Below are 18,519 nucleotides of genomic sequence, written 5' to 3'. Positions count from 1 at the left end.
GTGCTGAGATTTTTACCTTTAGCGGCAGACCATCCCCGCAAAACAGCTATTTGCTCATGAAGTAAATAATTCAATGAATGCCCGTAAAGTTTGGGTATTTGTTTGTTTTTTTTGGAATTCTTACTCTCACTTTTAAAATCAGAAGCTTCTTCCTTCCTATTTTCTAAACTACTACTTTCTAGTAAATCTGTGTGTCACCAGATTATGGTTCTTTGTCACTTTGGCTTTCTATCATTTAGGTAACCGGCTAAACTGGGCTTGTGTCTGCCTGGCTTTTCCTTCCTGAATAGTAACAAGAACCAGGAACTAAGTGCTGCCACATACCCCGTTCCGTACTTGAGACCAGTGCAGGAGAGGATTCTCTTGCTCAACTTTTAATGTAGATGGAAGGCCAAGTAAAGATCAGTAAGCTGCTAGAGAACAGCTCAGGTTTGCACTTGGAAGAGAGCAGGGGGTTTGTGGGGTGTGATACACATGGATAGGTTGGAAGAGCCAGGTTTTGGCGTGTTTGGAAGATGGAGGAGATGGGAATTTAGTGTGGGGAATTTAGTGTAGTCCAGATGTAGTCCAGATGTAGGGAACTAGTGAAGGTTTTTGATTAGGAGTCAGCGTGATGAGAGTTCTTGAGATGAATGGCAGTAACCTCTGGGTTATGGAAAGCTGGCCACAAAACGTCTACATGGGGTGATCCTGAGTCTGGTGACTGTCTGCCGGGATGTCCCCATCTTACTTAATGCTTTAATTTAAACCTTGGATGGAGACAGAAGGCCACCATATCAGGATCATACGTATAACTCAGAAGCTTGGAATCAGTGTGCCTAGTGAGTGAGTCATTACAGACTCATGCTGGCCAGAAACCCATGAGGTGAAAATTAGCAGCCATCAATGTGAAAGCCTGTATTGACAGTCACAGCCTGAGTGATGGCTGCCTGGGTGGCTGGTCATTTCCAGAAGGCCCAGCTTTTGTAGGGTTGTGATGGAGCAAAGCCTTAGCTTCAAGGTGGTTAAAATAGAGGCGTGGTTGAGGCTAGTGCTGGGCCAGGGCAGGAGGATTTTTGTCTGCACCTGAGCAGTTCTGCCTTGTAACATACCCTGGCCCGCTGGAGAAGACGGGGCAGGGAGTGTAGTGAGGGATTTTAGATATTGATGGTCTAAAGATGGAAAGATGGAAGCAGTGGTTGATGTCTTCATCTGTTTGAAGGGTAGTTGTGAGAAATAGAAAGTGGACATGGGCTATGTCTGAAAATAGTGGAGGACTAAGAAACAGAATTTTAGGCAAGAAGTAAAAACCATCTGACAGTCACTTTCTGTCCTAAGTTGATGCTGTCTGCTGTAGAAGGTTTTTGTTTAAATATTTAATAGCATTTCTGTCTTTGAGAGCTGCCCCTCTAGCTTCTGTGCTCTCCTGCGATGGGGAGTTAGGATTCTGTAAGCTTCAAGTCCCTTTTCTTTCATAAAAGTTGATATTTTACCTGAATTTCTAATACTTGAATGGTAAAGCTACCATTTGTCCACTAGTGTACAGATCCATCCTCATTTAGTGTTCTGTGCGATAGTATGAGTTCTCTTGTTCTATGTAAGATTTTGTGCTGTTTTCCTGTTGCCTTTGAAACAATGACAAAGATTGAAATTCTCTGCGTTTTTTGTTTGTTTGTTTTTGTAAATGTTGCTGCCTTTTTTTTTCCTCAAGGGAAATATCAGTCGTCAAGAAGCTGTTAGCATGATCCCACCACTACTTCTCAACGTCCGGCCTCATCATAAGGTAGCGTACAGCAGCTAGAAGCGTGTGGGCGGGCAGCTTGTTAACAGTGTCATGCCTGTTTGTTTTGTTGAAACCATTTTTTCTTAATATAATTAGTCCTTTTTTTCTCCTTTTCACTTTGGATAAAAAGTGATATGTACATATCTTAGTTTCTTTTTTTTCGTTTTTGTCCTACTTAATTTTTATGGTTTAGAAAACTATTTTCTCCCCTTTAGTTTTATTGATTTGTTTACTATATGGATTGTCTTCAGTGATGGTGATTGGCTAAATTAGGTTGAAAATGGTAGTGAACATGTATCAAGAGCTCATCGTATGGCAAGCATCACTCGGTGCTCTTTTCTTTCCTTTTTTTTTTTTTTGAGACAAAGTTTCACTCTCGTTGTCCAGGCTGGAGTGCAATGGCGCAATCTTGGCTCACCGCAACCTCCGCCTTCCGAGTTCAAGCAATTCTGCCTCAGTCTCCCGAGTAGCTGGGATTACAGGTGCGCGCCACCACACCCGGCTAATTTTGTATTTTTAGTAGAGACGGGTTTCTCCATGTTGGTCAGGCTGATCACTAACTCCCGACCTCAGGTGATCCGCCTGCCTCAGCCTCCCAAAGTGCTGGGATTACAGGCATGAGCCACTGCCTCTGGCCTTGCTCTGTGCTCTTTAGGTGAATTAGTTTGCTTTATCATTCACACAGCCATCCAAGGGCAGATACTGTCACCATTTCCATTTTTCCAGATAAGGAAAAGGAAGCAAGGAGAAGTAATTGACCTGATGTTATGGAGCTGATAAGTGGCTGAGCTGAGATTTGAGCCTAGGTAGCTCTGTTCCTTAGCATTATATTCTCATAATTCTTACTCGTTCATCTCTATAATTAGTGTCACTGGCTTCCAGTTTCATTCTGCTCCCATCCTCTTTGGAGACTGGACCTATATCATTCTGTGATTTTGGGGCAGTGTATATTATGGAATCCCTAAAAGTAAAATATGTCATTCTATAGACTCTGTAAGGAAGTATATTTAGATCTGGGAATAGAAATTGAAAAGCTAGAATTGCTTTAAATTAAATGCAGAATATTTGGTTTTTTAAAAACATGAAACAGTTTCTTGCTTTGTTAATAGATCTTAGATATGTGTGCAGCACCTGGCTCAAAGACCACACAGTTAATTGAAATGCTACATGCCGACATGAATGTCCCCTTTCCAGGTATGCATTGGACTTGTGTTCGGAAGGGTAGGAATGCCACTTTGGCAGATTGTAGACAAGGAAAAGACTCTAACTTTGCCTGCTCATTTGGCCCTAAAGTCTCCTGTGACAAGCAGATGTGTTTTCTGTCTACCGGAAGTAGACCTGGACATCTTGCCTGCCACCGTCAGTAGTACTCAAACCAGCACACTCATGCCTTGGGGGAGCTTTATTTTAGAATTATGTGTGTTTTCTATAAAAGCAAATGGTGTTTCTTTATCAAGCCTCCTTATGGAAGATAGATTTCACTCTTTGAATTTTTAGTAACAACTTCCCCCTTCCCCCACCTTTGCTCATTATTATTATTATTATTATTATTACTTACTGCCTTACATGAAGGGCGGTAGTGTATAGTTGTTGAAAGCTACTGTCAGACTCCCTGGGTTCAAATCCCAATCGGCAAGTTACTTACAGTGTTAGACATCCCATACGAAATGGGATGCATCAGTATGTAGCTTGCGAGGTGCTCAGGAAATGGCAGCTGTTATAGTGACACCGCGCCCCTTTCTATTGAGTGGAAACAAATACCTCTCGTGATGTTTTAGAGTCAGCTTTCTTCTCGTCCTACCTTTGTTCCAGCAAACTTCCCTAGTTCTGTTTTAATAGGCATATTTGTTAGGTCTGTTTTTTGAAGTCTTCTTTTTTCCGTTATTTAAAGATAATGCCTTGGCTAAAAGGCCTGCTTCACTTTTCCCTGTTTTTAGTTATTTTCTCTACATTGGCAGTAAAGAGCCTTGGTGTCCCAGCAGCAGCAGGTTCTCCTCTTTGTTTTGTGGACGTTTTGCGTTTTATACTGTTTTGAAGAGTGGCTTTGATCATAAATGTTGTCGGTATATTTGCCTTTTTGCTGGGGGTGTGAGAAGAACCAGAAATGAGCAGAGGCACACCCAGTAGAATTCTCAGCCTGCAGAGCCTCCCAGGAAGAGCTTCCACGTTCAGGTGCTTGGGGCCCCACCCTGGGAGCCTGACTCACAGTCAGAGCAGAGTCCCGGCTCATGTTCAGGATTTTAAAACATTTGTAAGGTGATTTTGTTGTTTCTACACCTTTCTCCTCATCTTTTTTTGGTAATTAATTGTTACTAATAATAGAAAAGACATTTTTGGTATGGTAATTGGCACAAAGTGAATAATTGTTGAATAGATGACTTCTGAGGCTTTCAAAATTCAAGTGTCCATAAAAATCCATCCAGAGCCACCTGGTTCGTTTTTTTGAACCACTTAACATACTTCTAGAAAACCTTGACTGTGGGTCTTAAGTTTGGTGGATTGCTGCTTCTCACTGGCTGACCTTTAGAGGTCACATATTTCAGGATGTGACTCCGTTAGGCTCTGTTTCACCTGACACTGCAATTCTGTGCCTCCAGAGGGATTTGTTATTGCTAATGATGTGGACAACAAGCGCTGCTACCTGCTCGTCCATCAAGCCAAGAGGCTGAGCAGCCCCTGCATCATGGTGGTCAACCATGATGCCTCCAGCATACCCAGGCTCCAGATAGATGTGGACGGCAGGAAAGAGATCCTCTTCTATGATCGAATTTTATGTGATGTCCCTTGCAGGTATGTCCCTTATTGGCCAGAAAGCCCAAATCCACTAAAGATACCAAGTCAAATAGAGACTAAATGAAGTTGTGCATGAACATGACACATTTGTACGTGAGTCTTGGGGTGCAAAGAAAGATAGCGTGAGCCAAAACCAAAAGATGGACACGTAGAGTGTTAATGAGAAGCAGCACAGCAGATGCTGGATAAAGAACAGAAAGGGGTGGTTGCGATAGCCTGCAGAAAGAGAAAGAGAAAAAAAAACTGAGAAAATACCTAAGAGGAGAATAGAATCTTAGAGTCATTGTGGTGTGTTTTAGGATGTCATTGCTTGGCACAATTTGTGCACCCCTACTATTTTGTATTAGTTCTTCCAATGAGTACAGTATATAAAAAAAACTTTGTCGTAGAATAATATGCAATCACATTGGATTTTATGGTATTTAGTTCAATGAGAGGAATTTTGAGCAGGGTGCAGTGGTTCACGCCTGTAATCCCAGCACTTTGGGAGGCCAAGGCGGGTGGATCACAGGGTCAGGAGATGGAGACCATCCTGGCTAAGACGGTGAAACCCGATCTCTACTAAACAAAATACAGAAAATTAGCCGGGTGTGGTGGTGGGCCCCTGCAGTCCCAGCTACTCGGGAGGCTGAGGTGTGATCCCAGGAGGTGGAGCTTGCAGTGAGCCAAGATGGTGCCACCACTCCAGCCTGGGTGACAGAGTGAGAGACCCCATCTTAAAAAAAAAAAAAAAAAAAAAGACATTTGGAGTTCAAGCCCTTAAGAAATTCATTTTACTTGTGTATTTATACCTTTCTTGAGATAATACGTCAACATTTTAGATACTTAGTTTATATTTATAAAATAGTTTATTATTTTTTAAGCTAGTTTTGTTAATAAACTAAAATAGTTTATTTAGTATATTATTATAAAATAATACTCATGGTATAACTGAGTAACAGTTTTTTTAAAAGGAAAGAAACACAAGTAAAGACGTCATCTGTTCCGTTCCCATAGGAGGTGCACAGATGATGATCCCAGGTGATAATGCCTTCTGAATGACATAAGTTTGTCAAGACCAGAATCCAAAAGCTGCCACAAAACTTGTTAGCACAGAATGCAAGGTTTAAATACGATACCACATTATGGAAGAATGCCATTTTGTTTCAGTGAGTGGCAGAGTTACTGCTCATGGCAGAACTCAGTATGAAACTTGCAGCTGGTGGCTCTGAATATAGCCGAGTGTTAAAATATCTGGAAAAAGTCCTCTTGAAAGTAAAATTTAAAATAGGTCATGAACTGAAGTTTTATTTCCCCTAGGTTGCAATTTTTCAGTATTCCTTTGGGTCTCATGTTTTCCCACACCTGTTTTTTGATCAGAAAGATAAACTTGTTCCTTGTATCATATTCTGAGATCTGAGAACACAGTGACCTTATGAGCAAGAGGTTGCAAGCTGGGGAAATTTCTGAAATTGTGGTGGGATTTCTACCATGCAAGCCACTAGTGTACAGCCAGGAATGCCATTGTAAAGTGGGGATTACATCTCATGGGACACTTCCATCCTGCAGACCTAGTCCCTCCTGTACATGGGGCTAGACCACCAAGGAAAATCAGCATTTACAGAGGAAGCCAGCAGAAATGCGTTACCTTCTGGGAAAACAGGATAGATAAAATTAGGCACAGAAAGTAACAAATCCAGTCTTTATTATGAAATACACATGGAAGTAACTTCCATTAACAAAAACGTGAAAATAGCTTTCATTAAATAAAAGTAGAAAGTCAGAAATGTTTAACTGTGATTGTAGGAAAAATTTAACTAATATATTAGCCTAACTGTGGAAAATTTCTTACTAGTCATTATTCATGTCATTCGGATTAAAATATCGTTGATTAACTGAGGTTTTCAATAGTATTTTAGGGTCTGTGTCCTAGGTCTGCAAATTAGTCTTGCCTAGTATTTTTTCCAAATGGAAGCACATTAATATCTCTTTAGATAGCAAATGGAGTTTGCTGTTCAAATCCATTATTTTCTGTTTGAAAATTGAAGTATAATTTAAAAGTATAATACATCAGAAAATCCCGAAAACAAAAATGGAAAGTTAATTGTAGTTGGTGAAAATGGAGATTGTTTCCTAATTGGTATTTGTAATGCTTGTTTTGTCACTTAGCTTGAATGTGACATATCTTTTAAAGTGCAGTCATCCACCTGTAGGGAGCTTTACACTCTTAAATACCTTTTTTTCCAGTGGAGACGGCACTATGAGAAAAAACATTGATGTTTGGAAAAAGTGGACCACCTTAAATAGCTTGCAGCTACATGGGTAAGTAAAACTTCATCACTGCTGACGCTGTGTGACAAGTAGATTAGCACAGATTTATTGTTATGCAACTGAGCATCCAATCTTTCATTATAGAGCTGTAAGCATCAGAGGATGGGCAATGGCCACCGTCAGCAGTTTGATCAGAAGTTATTTGAAGGCCGGGCGCGGTGGCTCAAGCCTGTAATCCCAGCACTTTGGGAGGCCGAGGCGGGCGGATCACGAGGTCAGGAGATCGAGACCATCCTGGCTGACACGGTGAAACCCCGTCTCTACTAAAAAATACAAAAAAAACTAGCCGGGCGAGGTGGCGGGCGCCTGTAGTCCCAGCTACTGGGGAGGCTGAGGCAGGAGAATTGCGTGAACCCGGGAGGCGGAGCCTGCAGTGAGCTGAGATCCGGCCACTGCACTCCAGCCTGGGCGGCAGAGCGAGACTCCGTCTCAAAAAAAAAAAAAAAAAAAAAAAAAAAAAGTTATTTGAAAACCTTTCAGGAGCAGTAACTGCACATTGTAGACCTTTCAGATAACATGTTGATGAAAAATGCCTTCTGTAAAAATTTCCTGCAACACTTCAAACATGTATTTTTCCATGAAATGACCATTTACCTCTTGATATATGTGTTACTAATTTTTTCTCTCTGTTTTTGTTCTCTTGTATCATTGTTTTGCTAAGAGACATTTTGATCTCTTAGAAGTATTTTTCGGTTGGTTTTTTATGATGGGGAACTCTTCGTTGAAGAACATTTGGAACATTCTTAAAGAGAAATCTCATAACAATGATCGTGTCTGTTAATGTTTGGTGTATTGTATTGTTTTTCTGTTTATAGGGATTTTTTAAGTACTTTTTTCAAATACTTTTGATTATGCTGTCTATAGAGCTTTGTATTCTTTTTTTCATTTGACATGACAAATGCCATGGTCTTGCATGCAGGACTGTACTGTGCCTGAGCCAAAGCATACTAATTAGCATCCACCACAGCCAGTTATAGCAGGAGGCCTCACCTCCGTAAAATACTGTCTACTGTTTTGTGACACAGAGACAAGAGTTAGGACTGGAATGTATGATACCAATTTTTCGTAGAAATACCACATATTTAGAAAGTATGGAGGTTTTTTAAATAGTGAAATTTCATCTGATACGTTGAATTCTGTTGTTACTGAACTTTATGCTTTGCTGGTTGACATATTGGGAAAGGTTAACAGACCAGTAAGAACATTTATATAATACATTTTTTTATTAACATGAAATACTTCATATAAGTTTACTCTAACTTCACTTAGATCCCTATAAGATTTTTTTAAAGTATAATTGTGTTACAAAAACTTGTAATGAATATGTGACGTAAGTAGGTGCTTCTAATATGTGCACTTTATGGATATGTTTGGCCTTACAGTCACCTGATATCTCCCCTTAGCTTACAGCTGCGGATTGCAACGCGCGGGGCTGAACAGCTGGCTGAAGGTGGAAGGATGGTGTATTCCACATGTTCACTAAACCCTATTGAGGATGAAGCAGTCATAGCATCTTTACTGGAAAAAAGTGAAGGTAAGCACACTAGATGGATCTTTTTTTAACAGCATACGCTTTTCAGAAACGCTGTTTTTCTTTGTGTTTTGTATTCATGTAGACCTTTTCCTGGGAATTTGTTTATATGATGAACCTCTAACTTACGGTTATGGGTTAAGGAGATGTCCTAGTTAAAAACACGTGGATATGTGGATTTGCTGTATTTTGTGAATTGATTGGAATTTGGAGGTTTGGAAACAAAAGGAGTTTTGGCTATTCTTTCCTAAGTTTGAAAGATTGTCAGATCCTTATCACTGTTTTTTAAAAATTTTTAATTGTACTGCAATACACATAACATGAGGCTTACCATCTTAATCATTTTTGAGCCTGCAGTTCAGTCCCGTTAGGTATATTCCCATTGTTAATCATCACCACCGTCCATCTCCAGAAATCTTCACGTTGCAAAATTGAAACTCTGAACTCCTTTAAACAGTAGCTGCCGTCTCTCTTCCCTGCCCCTCACACCACCATTCTATTTTTTGTCTGTGTGAATTTGACTACTCTAGACCTCACAGAAGCGGAATCATACTGTATTTGTCTTTTCGTGACTGGGGGCTTATTTAACTTACTGCAGTGTCCTCAAGGCTCACCTGTGTTGTAGTGTGTGTCAAAATTGCATTTCTTATTCAGGCTGAACACTATTCTGTTGTTTATGTAAACCGCATTTTGTTTACCCATCCATCCGTTGATGGACATCTGGGTTTCTTCCACTTTTGGGCTGTTGTGAGCAATGCTGCTGTGAGCACGGTATACAAATCTCTCTCCAAGACCTTGGTTACGATTCTTTGGATATACGCTCAGAAGTCGAATGGCTGGATCATAGGATCATATAGTAATTCTGTGTTTAATTCTGGGGGGACCCCACCATGCTCTTTTTCACAGTGGCTGCATCATTTTACGTTTCTACCCCCAGTGCACAAGGGCTCCAATTTCTCTACACATTCAGGGACACTTCTTATCTGGGGCTCTTTGTTGTTAATAGCCATCCTAGTGGGTGTGAGGTCACCTCATACAGTTTTATACTGAGGGACCGACAGATAATACAGAATATTCTGAAACAGCAACGTATTTCTACAGTGTATTGATAGAAAGTATTTCTCCTTTTATGTTTTGCCAAAATGTTAACTTTTCCCATCATATTCTCCTTAGAGTCAATAATGAGAAATTTCAAACTTACCATGTTTCCTGTACCCATGTGTGTGAAGTCAGTTGGTGCGTAGCCAGTGAGACAGGCATTTCCTGTGCAGTGCCCACCCACTGCCATCCTTCCAGTGAGGCTCCCCTCGGCGACTGGCTGGTCTGGGTTGTGCCCTCAGCCCTGTGGTTGTGGATGCCTTCACAGTCCTTTAAGCTGGAATTTACTGTTGTGTTTATTTTCCTGTGCTTACGTAGACCGCTGTAAAGATGTCATTTCTGGATGATGTGTTTTGCATGGTCATAATTGCCATGGTGTTGGTGATACTTTATTCCAAAAGGTGTGTGAGGGGGAGCGTGGGGGACATAATGGTTTAGTTGTAGTGAAATTACTCCTTCAAGTGTGATTTGGGATCGGTTGTTAGGACTGTTGAATCCTGCTCAGATTTTTGTGTTCATTAGCTAGGAATTTAGAAAACCATGATTCCAGGCACCTTGAACAGCACAAACACCTCCTATTTCCCTTGCCACAGTCTGCTTTCAGATGCCTGAGAAAGAAAATGGATTGCATTTATTAATTTGCATGCCTAGTTGCCATTTACAACTCAGACTTGAGGACGAGCCCCAGTTCCTGGGCGTTCTCACTGCATTCTTTGCTGGTGCGCCTTGTCTTTTTTAAAGCAGCTTCTCCCGGTTTCTCGGTGAGCGGCTTTCTTAACTTGGGGTGAGCGGTCACAGTCCATCTTGTGCTGCTTAACTTAAAATGTTTATAGATTCTTTAAGCATTTGCTACTCTCCTAAGTCTCTGTTGCCTAGTTAAGTACTCTAGGTGGTTAATTTTTCCGCTTTTTCTGTTGTAAGCTTGTAGCTGGGACCAAAAGCCAGGTCTCCTAAGTTCTTAGGCGAGAGAGGCTCTTGCCCGCACAAGCCTGTCCTTACTCATGGCTGGAATCATCCGTTGCAGGCAGGACTTGCTGACCTGAGTCCACCAGGCTTTACTTTCCTCACATTTGAGATACTTGCCGTTTGCCTGTCTCATTACCACGAAATTGTCACCGTTCAGAGAACACACTGTGTGCGCTTTAGGCTGGCTGTGCTGTAGGACTGGGTTACTTGCCTGGAGCTCTGGATGCTGTCTGCCACCCTCTCCTGTTTCCTGAACATGCCAGGGTTTGAAGGAGTGGCTTCGTGAGGGGTTGTCATCTGAAAGCAGGTTGAATCAAAGTTCTAGTTCTCATTCCCATGGGTCTCTCTTTGCAGCAGCAGTGGGGAAGCATCATTCTCCTGAAAACCCACTGATCTCTAGTCGGGGAAGAGTGGACAGAACCTCACACACAGTGCACCGCATCTGAAAGTTAAGAGTGAGCAAGTGTGACCCAGGCACGGGGCAGTGAGGAAGAGCTGCAGGGTGAAAAAGAAAACGGGAATGCTAGTGATCAAGATTGTGAGGAGGGACGAGCAGATGTGGGATTGTCCTGGTTCGTCTTCATCCGGTCTGAAACTTTCTTGCTTATGGATTTTCATTGGTCTTTCTGCTTTTCAGACTGGCTGGCTGGTTCCTTTTCTTGTATTTATAATGTTACTGCTGGTTTTCTGAGTGAATGCTTGCCAGTGTTTTCAGACTTCACTAAATTTGTGGCTCTAGCTGACTTTATGTCTGTCTGTATGTGTGTTTGCAAGGTGGGAAGCATTTTTTTTTTTTTTTTTTTTGAGATGGAGTCTTACTCTGTTCCCCAGGCTGGAGTGTCTGTATTTTTCTTGTATTTAGAATGTTACTGCTGGTTTTCTGAGTGAATGCTTGCAAATCTTTTCAGACTTTTCGGCCAGCTTTCTGCGTGTGGGGGGCTGGTGTACAGTATGATGTCGCGGCCAGCTTTCTGCGTGTGGGGGGCCTGTGTGCAGTATGACGTCACGGCCAGCTTTCTGTGTGTGGGGGGCCTGTGTGCAGTATGACGTCACGGCCAGCTTTCTGCGTGTGGGGGGCCGGTGTGCGGTATGACGTCATGGCCAGCTTTCTGCGTGTGAGGGGCCGGTGTGCGGTATGACATCACGGCCAGCTTTCTGCGTGTGTGGGGGGCCTGTGTGCATATGACGTCACGGCCAGCTTTCTGCGTGTGGGGGCTTCAGACCGCATTGGAGATGCTTCCTTCCGTTCCTCTGTCAGAGGCGGTGTGCGTGGATATGGCTCTATCCAGGAAGGAGCAGACCTTGGCTGAGCCTTAGAGTAGGTGGTTGCTGGTGATTTTGACTGGAGTGGGGTGCATTCCCCACCTGAAAGTGCTCAGCAGCTTTACTGGAGAAAGGGCAACATGGGGCAGCACTGGCAGCTTCCAACCCAGGTGCTGGGATGGGGAGGTAACACCTGATGCCTGCCCTGCTCGTTTATGAGGCCCCTGGACAGTGTTTGATGGAGAAGCCCGTCAGTGTTTGCCTGCACTGTCATTTAGTGTTAGCTTTTAAAAGGAAGAGAATGCACAAATGATGGCAGCAGTCAGTCCAGTGCTTGCTTCAGAGGTTTCTTACTGCCGCGCTCTGTCTTGGGGATTCTTCTGCTTTGTTTTTGTCATTGTCCCATTTTCGTGTTTTCTGGGAGATTTGTTGAATTTTCCTCTGCTGAGAGGCTGTCACATCAGTATCTGTGCTAGTAGCCGGTCTCACCAGTTTCCTGTAATGGCCTCACCTTATAGCTTCTTGTTGTGTCACTGGTATGGACACTTAAGGCCAGTGTGTGTTCACAGCTATTATTGCATTGTTTTAAAATCGGGCTGACTGTGTCCTGATGGGCAGTTTTAGGAAACTTCCTGGGACCACAAACTTGAGGTTTAAAAATTCCCACAGTTCATTTTCAGCATTGTTCTGGGAGGTTTGTTAGACATGCCTGCATGAAAACCCACAGCATCGCCCTGGTGTGCACTGGAATGGGGAGACGGAGCAGGCGTCCTGCAGCCCAGCCTCCTGTTTCTCTTCTTGCGGAGTTAGTCTCGCGTTCGTGACAGGACTCCTCAATGCCCTGTCATTGGAACAACTTAGAGGTGTCGTTTACATATTGTTAACATTCGCTCGTTTTAAGTGTACGGTTCAGTGATTTTTAGTAAGTTTACCTAGTTGGCAGCCCCTTACTACAGTCCAGCTTTAGGCCATTCCCGTCACCCTAGCAGACCCTTCCTGCCCAACAGCACTTGCTCCCAGTTCCATCCGAGCCACGTCAACCACTCATCCACTTTCTGTCGATAGGTTTGCCTTCCCTGGACATTTTCTGTACATGGATTCATAATATGTGATCTGTGTCTGGTTTTTTCACTGGGCATAGTATGTTATACTTTTTTGAAAAACAAAAGACGTCCATGCTTTTGCTACACAGGTGCTTTGGAGCTCGCTGATGTGTCTGATGAACTGCCAGGGCTGAAGTGGATGCCTGGAATCACACAGTGGAAGGTAACCTTTCCTCGAGAACTTTCGTTCTAAAGAGTAGGTGCAGCATCACCGAAGTAGAGTCAAGTTTGAAAGCATTCACGTGTGCGTAACTTGAGTAAATACTACATCTGCTGTGCCAATTAGAATCCATTTCAGAGTGTTATTTCATGACACATTTCATGACAAGTGGCATGTTTATTCCTGGCGGTGGAAAAGTTTTCTTTACTCCATGTTCGGAAATAAACTCCTCTACTCTCATTCCTGTAAGGGTAGCTTTGCTTTTTTAAGTTTTTTTTTTTAAATTGGGCTGGGATTCAAGCCTTGTTTGCAATATGAAATAATTCATTACAATTTTAGGCCAGAAACAGCCTGGGGCTTGTTTAAAAAGAAATCACTAGATGGAAAATGTTATCTTATCATGCTTGTACTGGTTTTTAGAATAAATGTATTTCATCTTTGTTTTTAACAGAATTTATGTATTAATAATTTGGGGATTTTCTGTAAGGATTGTTTTGTTTTGTCTTGGCAAATAATCTTCCTGTCTTTGGAGCGAAGGAGAATGACCATTTGTTACCTTTGAGAGAATGGAGACTGCTACCCTGTGATTTTTGTTACTGGATAGTGCTAGTAATCTGGAATGTACCCTGTGGTTCTGCAGGTAATGACGAAAGATGGGCAGTGGTTTACAGACTGGGACACCGTTCCTCACAGCAGACATACCCAGATCCGACCCACCATGTTCCCTCCGAAAGACCCGGAAAAGCTGCAGGCCATGCACCTGGAGCGATGGTGAGTTGGTGGGCCTCCAGGTGTGGGGAGGGGGAAGGTTAAGCCCCGTCCCTGGTGAGCTGGTGAGTCTTGTTGGGGTGAGTTGGAGGCAGCAGGTGACATTGCTGTGAGGCTTGGGCTATGCCACATGTGTGTGAACTTCCCCGCCAATATGGCTCTCTTGCCTGTTAGTTGCTGGCATTGAGCATTTATTAATAGTGGAATTGGCTAGAATGTAAATGGTAATGCTTAGGATATGTCAGGAACTTTTTTTTTTTTTTTTTAAGACAGAGTCTGACTGTCACCCAGGCTGGAGTACAGTGGCTCGATCTTGGCTCACTGCAACCTCCCTCCTGGGTTCAAGCAATTCTCGTGCCTCAGCCTCCCAAGTAGCTGAGATTACAGGTGCCCGCCGCCATGCCTGGCTTATTTTTGTATTTTTATTAGAAACAGAGTTTCACCACATTGGCCAGGCTGGTCTCGAACTCCCGACCTCTGGTGATCTGCCTGCCTCGGCCCCCCAAAGTGCTGGGATTACAGGCATGAGCCACTGTGCTCAGCCTTCATGAACTTTTTAAAGATTACAAAGTGGGCCAGGTGTAGTGGCCCATGCTTGTAATCCCCAGCACTTTGGGAGGCCAAGGCTGGTGGATCACTTGAGCTCAAAAGTTTGACACCAGCCTGGGCAATGTGGCAAGACCCCATCTCTACAGGGAAAAAAAAAAAAAAAAACTGGCCAGGCGGAGTGTTGCATGTCTGTATGTAGTCCCAGCTCCTTGGGAGGCTGAGGCAGGAGGATCGCCTGAGCTCCGGAGGTGGAGGCTACAGTGAGCCAAGATCATGCCACTGTGCTCCCACCTAGGCAACAGAGCCAGACCTTGTCTCAAAAAAAGAAAATGTAAGTTTACATATTGACCATTCTATAAGTGAGGGTTGAAGACATGGTTTTTCTCTTGCATCATCTTTGCAGTATTTGTCTTAATAGTAAAAGAATGCATTTTTGATTAGTTCAGAAGTGTGAATTTTATATATGTATATATATTTAGCCTTAGGATATTACCGCATCATCAGAATACTGGAGGGTTTTTTGTGGCAGTATTGGTGAAAAAATCTTCAATGCCGTGGAATAAACGTCAGCCAAAGGTGAGTTTTTCTTTTTCCAAAATGACATAACATTTGATCTTATACATTTAAGGCAAAAACTAGCCGGAGTGTAGTAGAAGTGCAGAGGAAAGAAGAGCTTCTTCCTGTGGGCAGCAGGAGAGCTGAGCCTGAATGAGGGGGAAATTCATTTAAATATCAAGTTTTCCAAAAAGCAGAAATTTCTCATAGGTGATAGTTACGTGGAGAAGTCAGTGTTTGGGGGAATGTATTCCTGCCACACTGTAAATCCAGTTATTTAATAAAAGTTGAAAAGACACGAAAAATTGCTCGGTAGCTCTGAATCGGAAGCCCCAGGTGTTTGTGCTCCAGTCCTTGTGAGTGGCTCATTTCACCGATTACAGATAGCAGAGCTCTGCTGACCTTGGCTGCGAGGAACGGTGACAGCCTTGTCCAGACCTGGCTAGAAAGATGCAGCCCGGCCTGTTTGCGATGGATCTAAACTGCCTGCTGGTTGCTTTCCAGGGCGGGCCAGGAAGCAGAGTGGTGAAGAAAGAGTGTCCTAACACACAGTCCTTTGTAACGCATCCTGTCTCACCTGTATCACGCCAGCATTATTTATTCATAAATCTGCCTTCCGTGATGATAGAACCTGGCCTGGAATCAAAGTCTGGAAGTCTCTATTTCTTTAAGATCCATGCTTGAAAATTAGGACAAAAAAGCTCAGCCTATGGAGGAACAAAAAGGAAACAGTTCCGCAAAGAGCTCCAGCCTTTTTCTGGGGCACAGTTTATGCAGATTAACGTTGGAATGTACAGCCTCAGACTGGCAAAGGGGGCGACTGCACTTCTTCTCCTGCCGTCACCAGGGTTTTTCTGTCCGGTTAGAAAGTGTTTCACTTGGAGGCTAAAAGTCTCGCAAGGTGTCTTAATTCTGATGGAATGTTATTTTCATGGAATCAGTCTAAGAAATTATATTGTAAAGTATTAGATACTTTGCATTCACTCATACTAGGTATGTGTTTTAGACTTTGCACTTGTCACATTTTAAGTGGTCGGTGCCCACAGGCTCATGACTGCCAGCTGCACAGCACAGTGCGGTCACAGGGGAGCCTGTCCTAGAGACGCATGCTTTAGGTTGGCCTGCATTGGGAATTACATTGACGTTTCTGATGTGTTAATACTTATGTAGAAAGGTTTTTGACATTTTTTTCAGTTCGTCCCTTACGTGTAATCTTACTTTTTAGAACAACCTATTGTCATTTTCTTATTTAAGTAATATGAATACTTCTCTCTTTCTGTTAGGGTGTCAGTTTCTTATTCATTTAGTTCAACAGATCTAGTGCTAGCATGGCCTGTGCTGCTGTTGGTCCTACTGGGAACGCAGGTAGAGTCCCCGTGGTCAGGACGCCGTGATCTTTTGTGGTGCTGAGGCCTGTAAGCACTCGGCTAGAAGTCAGGCCAGGGAGGCTGACACTGACCTTGGTATTTGAAGGTCCAGAATGAGGTTGTTGAGGTAGAACAGAGATGGGAGAACATGCCCTTGGACTCAACAAGAACGCCCCTCTGGGAGAAGCTAAGGTTGGATGGGAGGGGTGTGTGCCCTCATTGACCTGCTCACAGGCTTGGGGTTCATCTGTTTTGTTTTTTGCTTTTTTACATTATATTAACATGGCAATAAAATGTGTTCCCTGGGATGCTCCCGGCTTCTCTGCTTAGTAGCTTTGTGGCTCTGAATAAAATGAACTTGCCTGTGCTGAAATAATCCTATTTTTAAAACTTACTTCATAGGGACTGAGGAATTACGACTTTTATCAGTTTTGTGACTTGTTAAAAAGGACACGTATTTTTAAAAGATCTTTAATAAAAGTAAAACATTTTGCTCATTCCCAAAGCCAAATTTAAATTATACCGTGGCCCTGATTCAGAAGTTCATTCTTTGGCAGGTGTTTCCTTGGTGCCTGGGGCACTCTGTCTTCTAGTTCCTGTGGCAGTTTGTCCAGGTGCCCAGAAACAGTTCCTACCCTCCTTTCTCATTATATATATACTTGTCTTTTTGCCTCGCCGGGTATTTTAGAAATCGTGCTTGTTGCACTTTGTGTCCTTCAGTGTGCCTTACCCAGAGCAGAATGCACGATAAGCATTTTTACATGAGAATAAGCTGGTGTTGTAAGCCTCTGCTAAGGAACAGGCTATATATGCTCTTTGTGGGATTAAGGTAGAATCAGCTTTAAAGAAACTGTCCATGAATTTTGTTTATAATAGCAAATAGATTTAAAATGACACTTTAAAAAAAATCTGTTGTCTTTCTCTACATATAATGCTGTAGGAAACATAGAACTGATGGATTTTGTGAGCTTGTTATTTTTAACTTTTCGTAGCAGCACAAAGAATGCTGCTCTTTGTGTGTCAATGAAATTGTTCTCTATGACAGCTGCAGGGTAAATCTGCAGAGACCAGAGAAAGCACACAGCTGAGCCCTGCAGGTCCCGCAGAAGGGAAACCCGCAGATCCCTCTAAGCTGGAAAGTCCGTCATTCACAGGAACTGGTGACACAGAAATAGCTCATGCAGCTGAGGATTTAGAGAATAATGGCAATAAGAAAGATGGCGTGTGTGGGTAAGAAAGGGGGTTATGTCTTGATCTAACACTCTGGTGTCTTCACTGTCCTTTTGGATTAAATGGGATCTCAGAGCCACTGGTGGGTTTGAGGGGGCAGTGCATGTGTGGTATCAGGTTTATGCAGTGTGAGGGACGGACGCTGTGGAAGCTGGAAGGTGTCAGCATCTGCTGCCGCAAACTCCATGTTGCACAGAACTGATGGAAAGGAAGAATGTACTTTTGGTATCGAAGGTTACCACCCATTACAGATTGATTTGTCTCATCCTGATTTCCTTTTTAGTCCTCCTCCATCAAAGAAAATGAAGTTATTTGGATTTAAAGAAGACCCATTTGTATTTATTCCTGAAGATGACCCATTATTTCCACCTATTGAGTAAGGATTCAGCCTTTTAAATTACTCATTTAAAGAAATTTACTATAGAGTATCAAATGCACAACTGATCACATGTAACCATTGTTTTGTATGTAGCTCTGTCTAGCTTCTTTTTTTTAACCTTTTAAACTGCATATTAGAGTAGGATGAAACTTTAGAGGTTATTTACTCAACCTTTCAATTTAAGGAGAAAGTAAACTTTGTGAACATGATAGATAAAAAAAACTGATTATTTAGATTATGAATCTAAATTAGTTGTGATCCTGAACCTAAATTGCTGAGTTGACTATATAGACCAGTGGCCAAGGCTGTCTAGTTCAGTTTCTGTAGAAAAATGAAGAGCTGCGTGTGTGGGGGCTAATTAGGGACGACATAGACAGAACATAGAGGAAAAGGGTTTAGGATAAGTCTGACATTCATTTTGTTCTTACTCATTGAATTTTAGAATCTATTTACCAGGGCGGTCACTTACTGTCTTTTGCATAACTGGTGCTTTGCATCCATTTGTAAAAGTCTATTAAAAAGTAAGTCTCGGCCAGGCGCGGTGGCTCACGCCTATAATCCCAGCACTTTGGGAGGCTGAGGCGGGCAGATCATGAGGTCAGGAGATCGGGACCAGCCTGACCAACCTGGTGGTCTTTACTAAAAATACAACCCATCTTTACTAAAAATACAACCCGTCTTTACA

At 42.6% G+C, this 18,519-nt stretch overlaps 1 protein-coding gene across 5 annotated transcripts in view; it reads left to right on the top strand.

The window, feature by feature from the left end:
• Positions 1 to 18,519, top strand: part of NSUN2 (NOP2/Sun RNA methyltransferase 2) — a 34,594-nt gene that overhangs the window by 8,755 nt on the left and 7,320 nt on the right. For 3 of the 5 annotated variants that reach the window (XR_006698634.3, XM_065546085.2, XM_005556571.4), the window contains exons 5-14: positions 1,691 to 1,762; positions 2,872 to 2,956; positions 4,360 to 4,552; positions 6,782 to 6,856; positions 8,269 to 8,399; positions 12,916 to 12,989; positions 13,627 to 13,757; positions 14,783 to 14,879; positions 17,271 to 17,455; positions 17,739 to 17,831. Coding sequence is in view for 3 of the 5 variants with exons in the window: in XM_065546085.2 (XP_065402157.1) it covers positions 1,691 to 1,762; positions 2,872 to 2,956; positions 4,360 to 4,552; positions 6,782 to 6,856; positions 8,269 to 8,399; positions 12,916 to 12,989; positions 13,627 to 13,757; positions 14,783 to 14,879; positions 17,271 to 17,455; positions 17,739 to 17,831 (1,136 nt within the window). In the remaining 2 variants the exon portion in view is untranslated. The remainder of the gene's footprint in view (positions 1 to 1,690; positions 1,763 to 2,871; positions 2,957 to 4,359; positions 4,553 to 6,781; positions 6,857 to 8,268; positions 8,400 to 12,915; positions 12,990 to 13,626; positions 13,758 to 14,782; positions 14,880 to 17,270; positions 17,456 to 17,738; positions 17,832 to 18,519) is intronic. The other 2 variants (XR_012413572.1, XM_073993130.1) reach the window with 1 other exon arrangement.

This window comes from Macaca fascicularis, chromosome 6, assembly GCF_037993035.2.
Source record: "Macaca fascicularis isolate 582-1 chromosome 6, T2T-MFA8v1.1".
NCBI lineage: Eukaryota > Metazoa > Chordata > Mammalia > Primates > Cercopithecidae > Macaca > Macaca fascicularis.
Note: the sequence above shows the minus strand (reverse complement) of the source record. Positions and strands in the feature narration are given on the sequence as shown.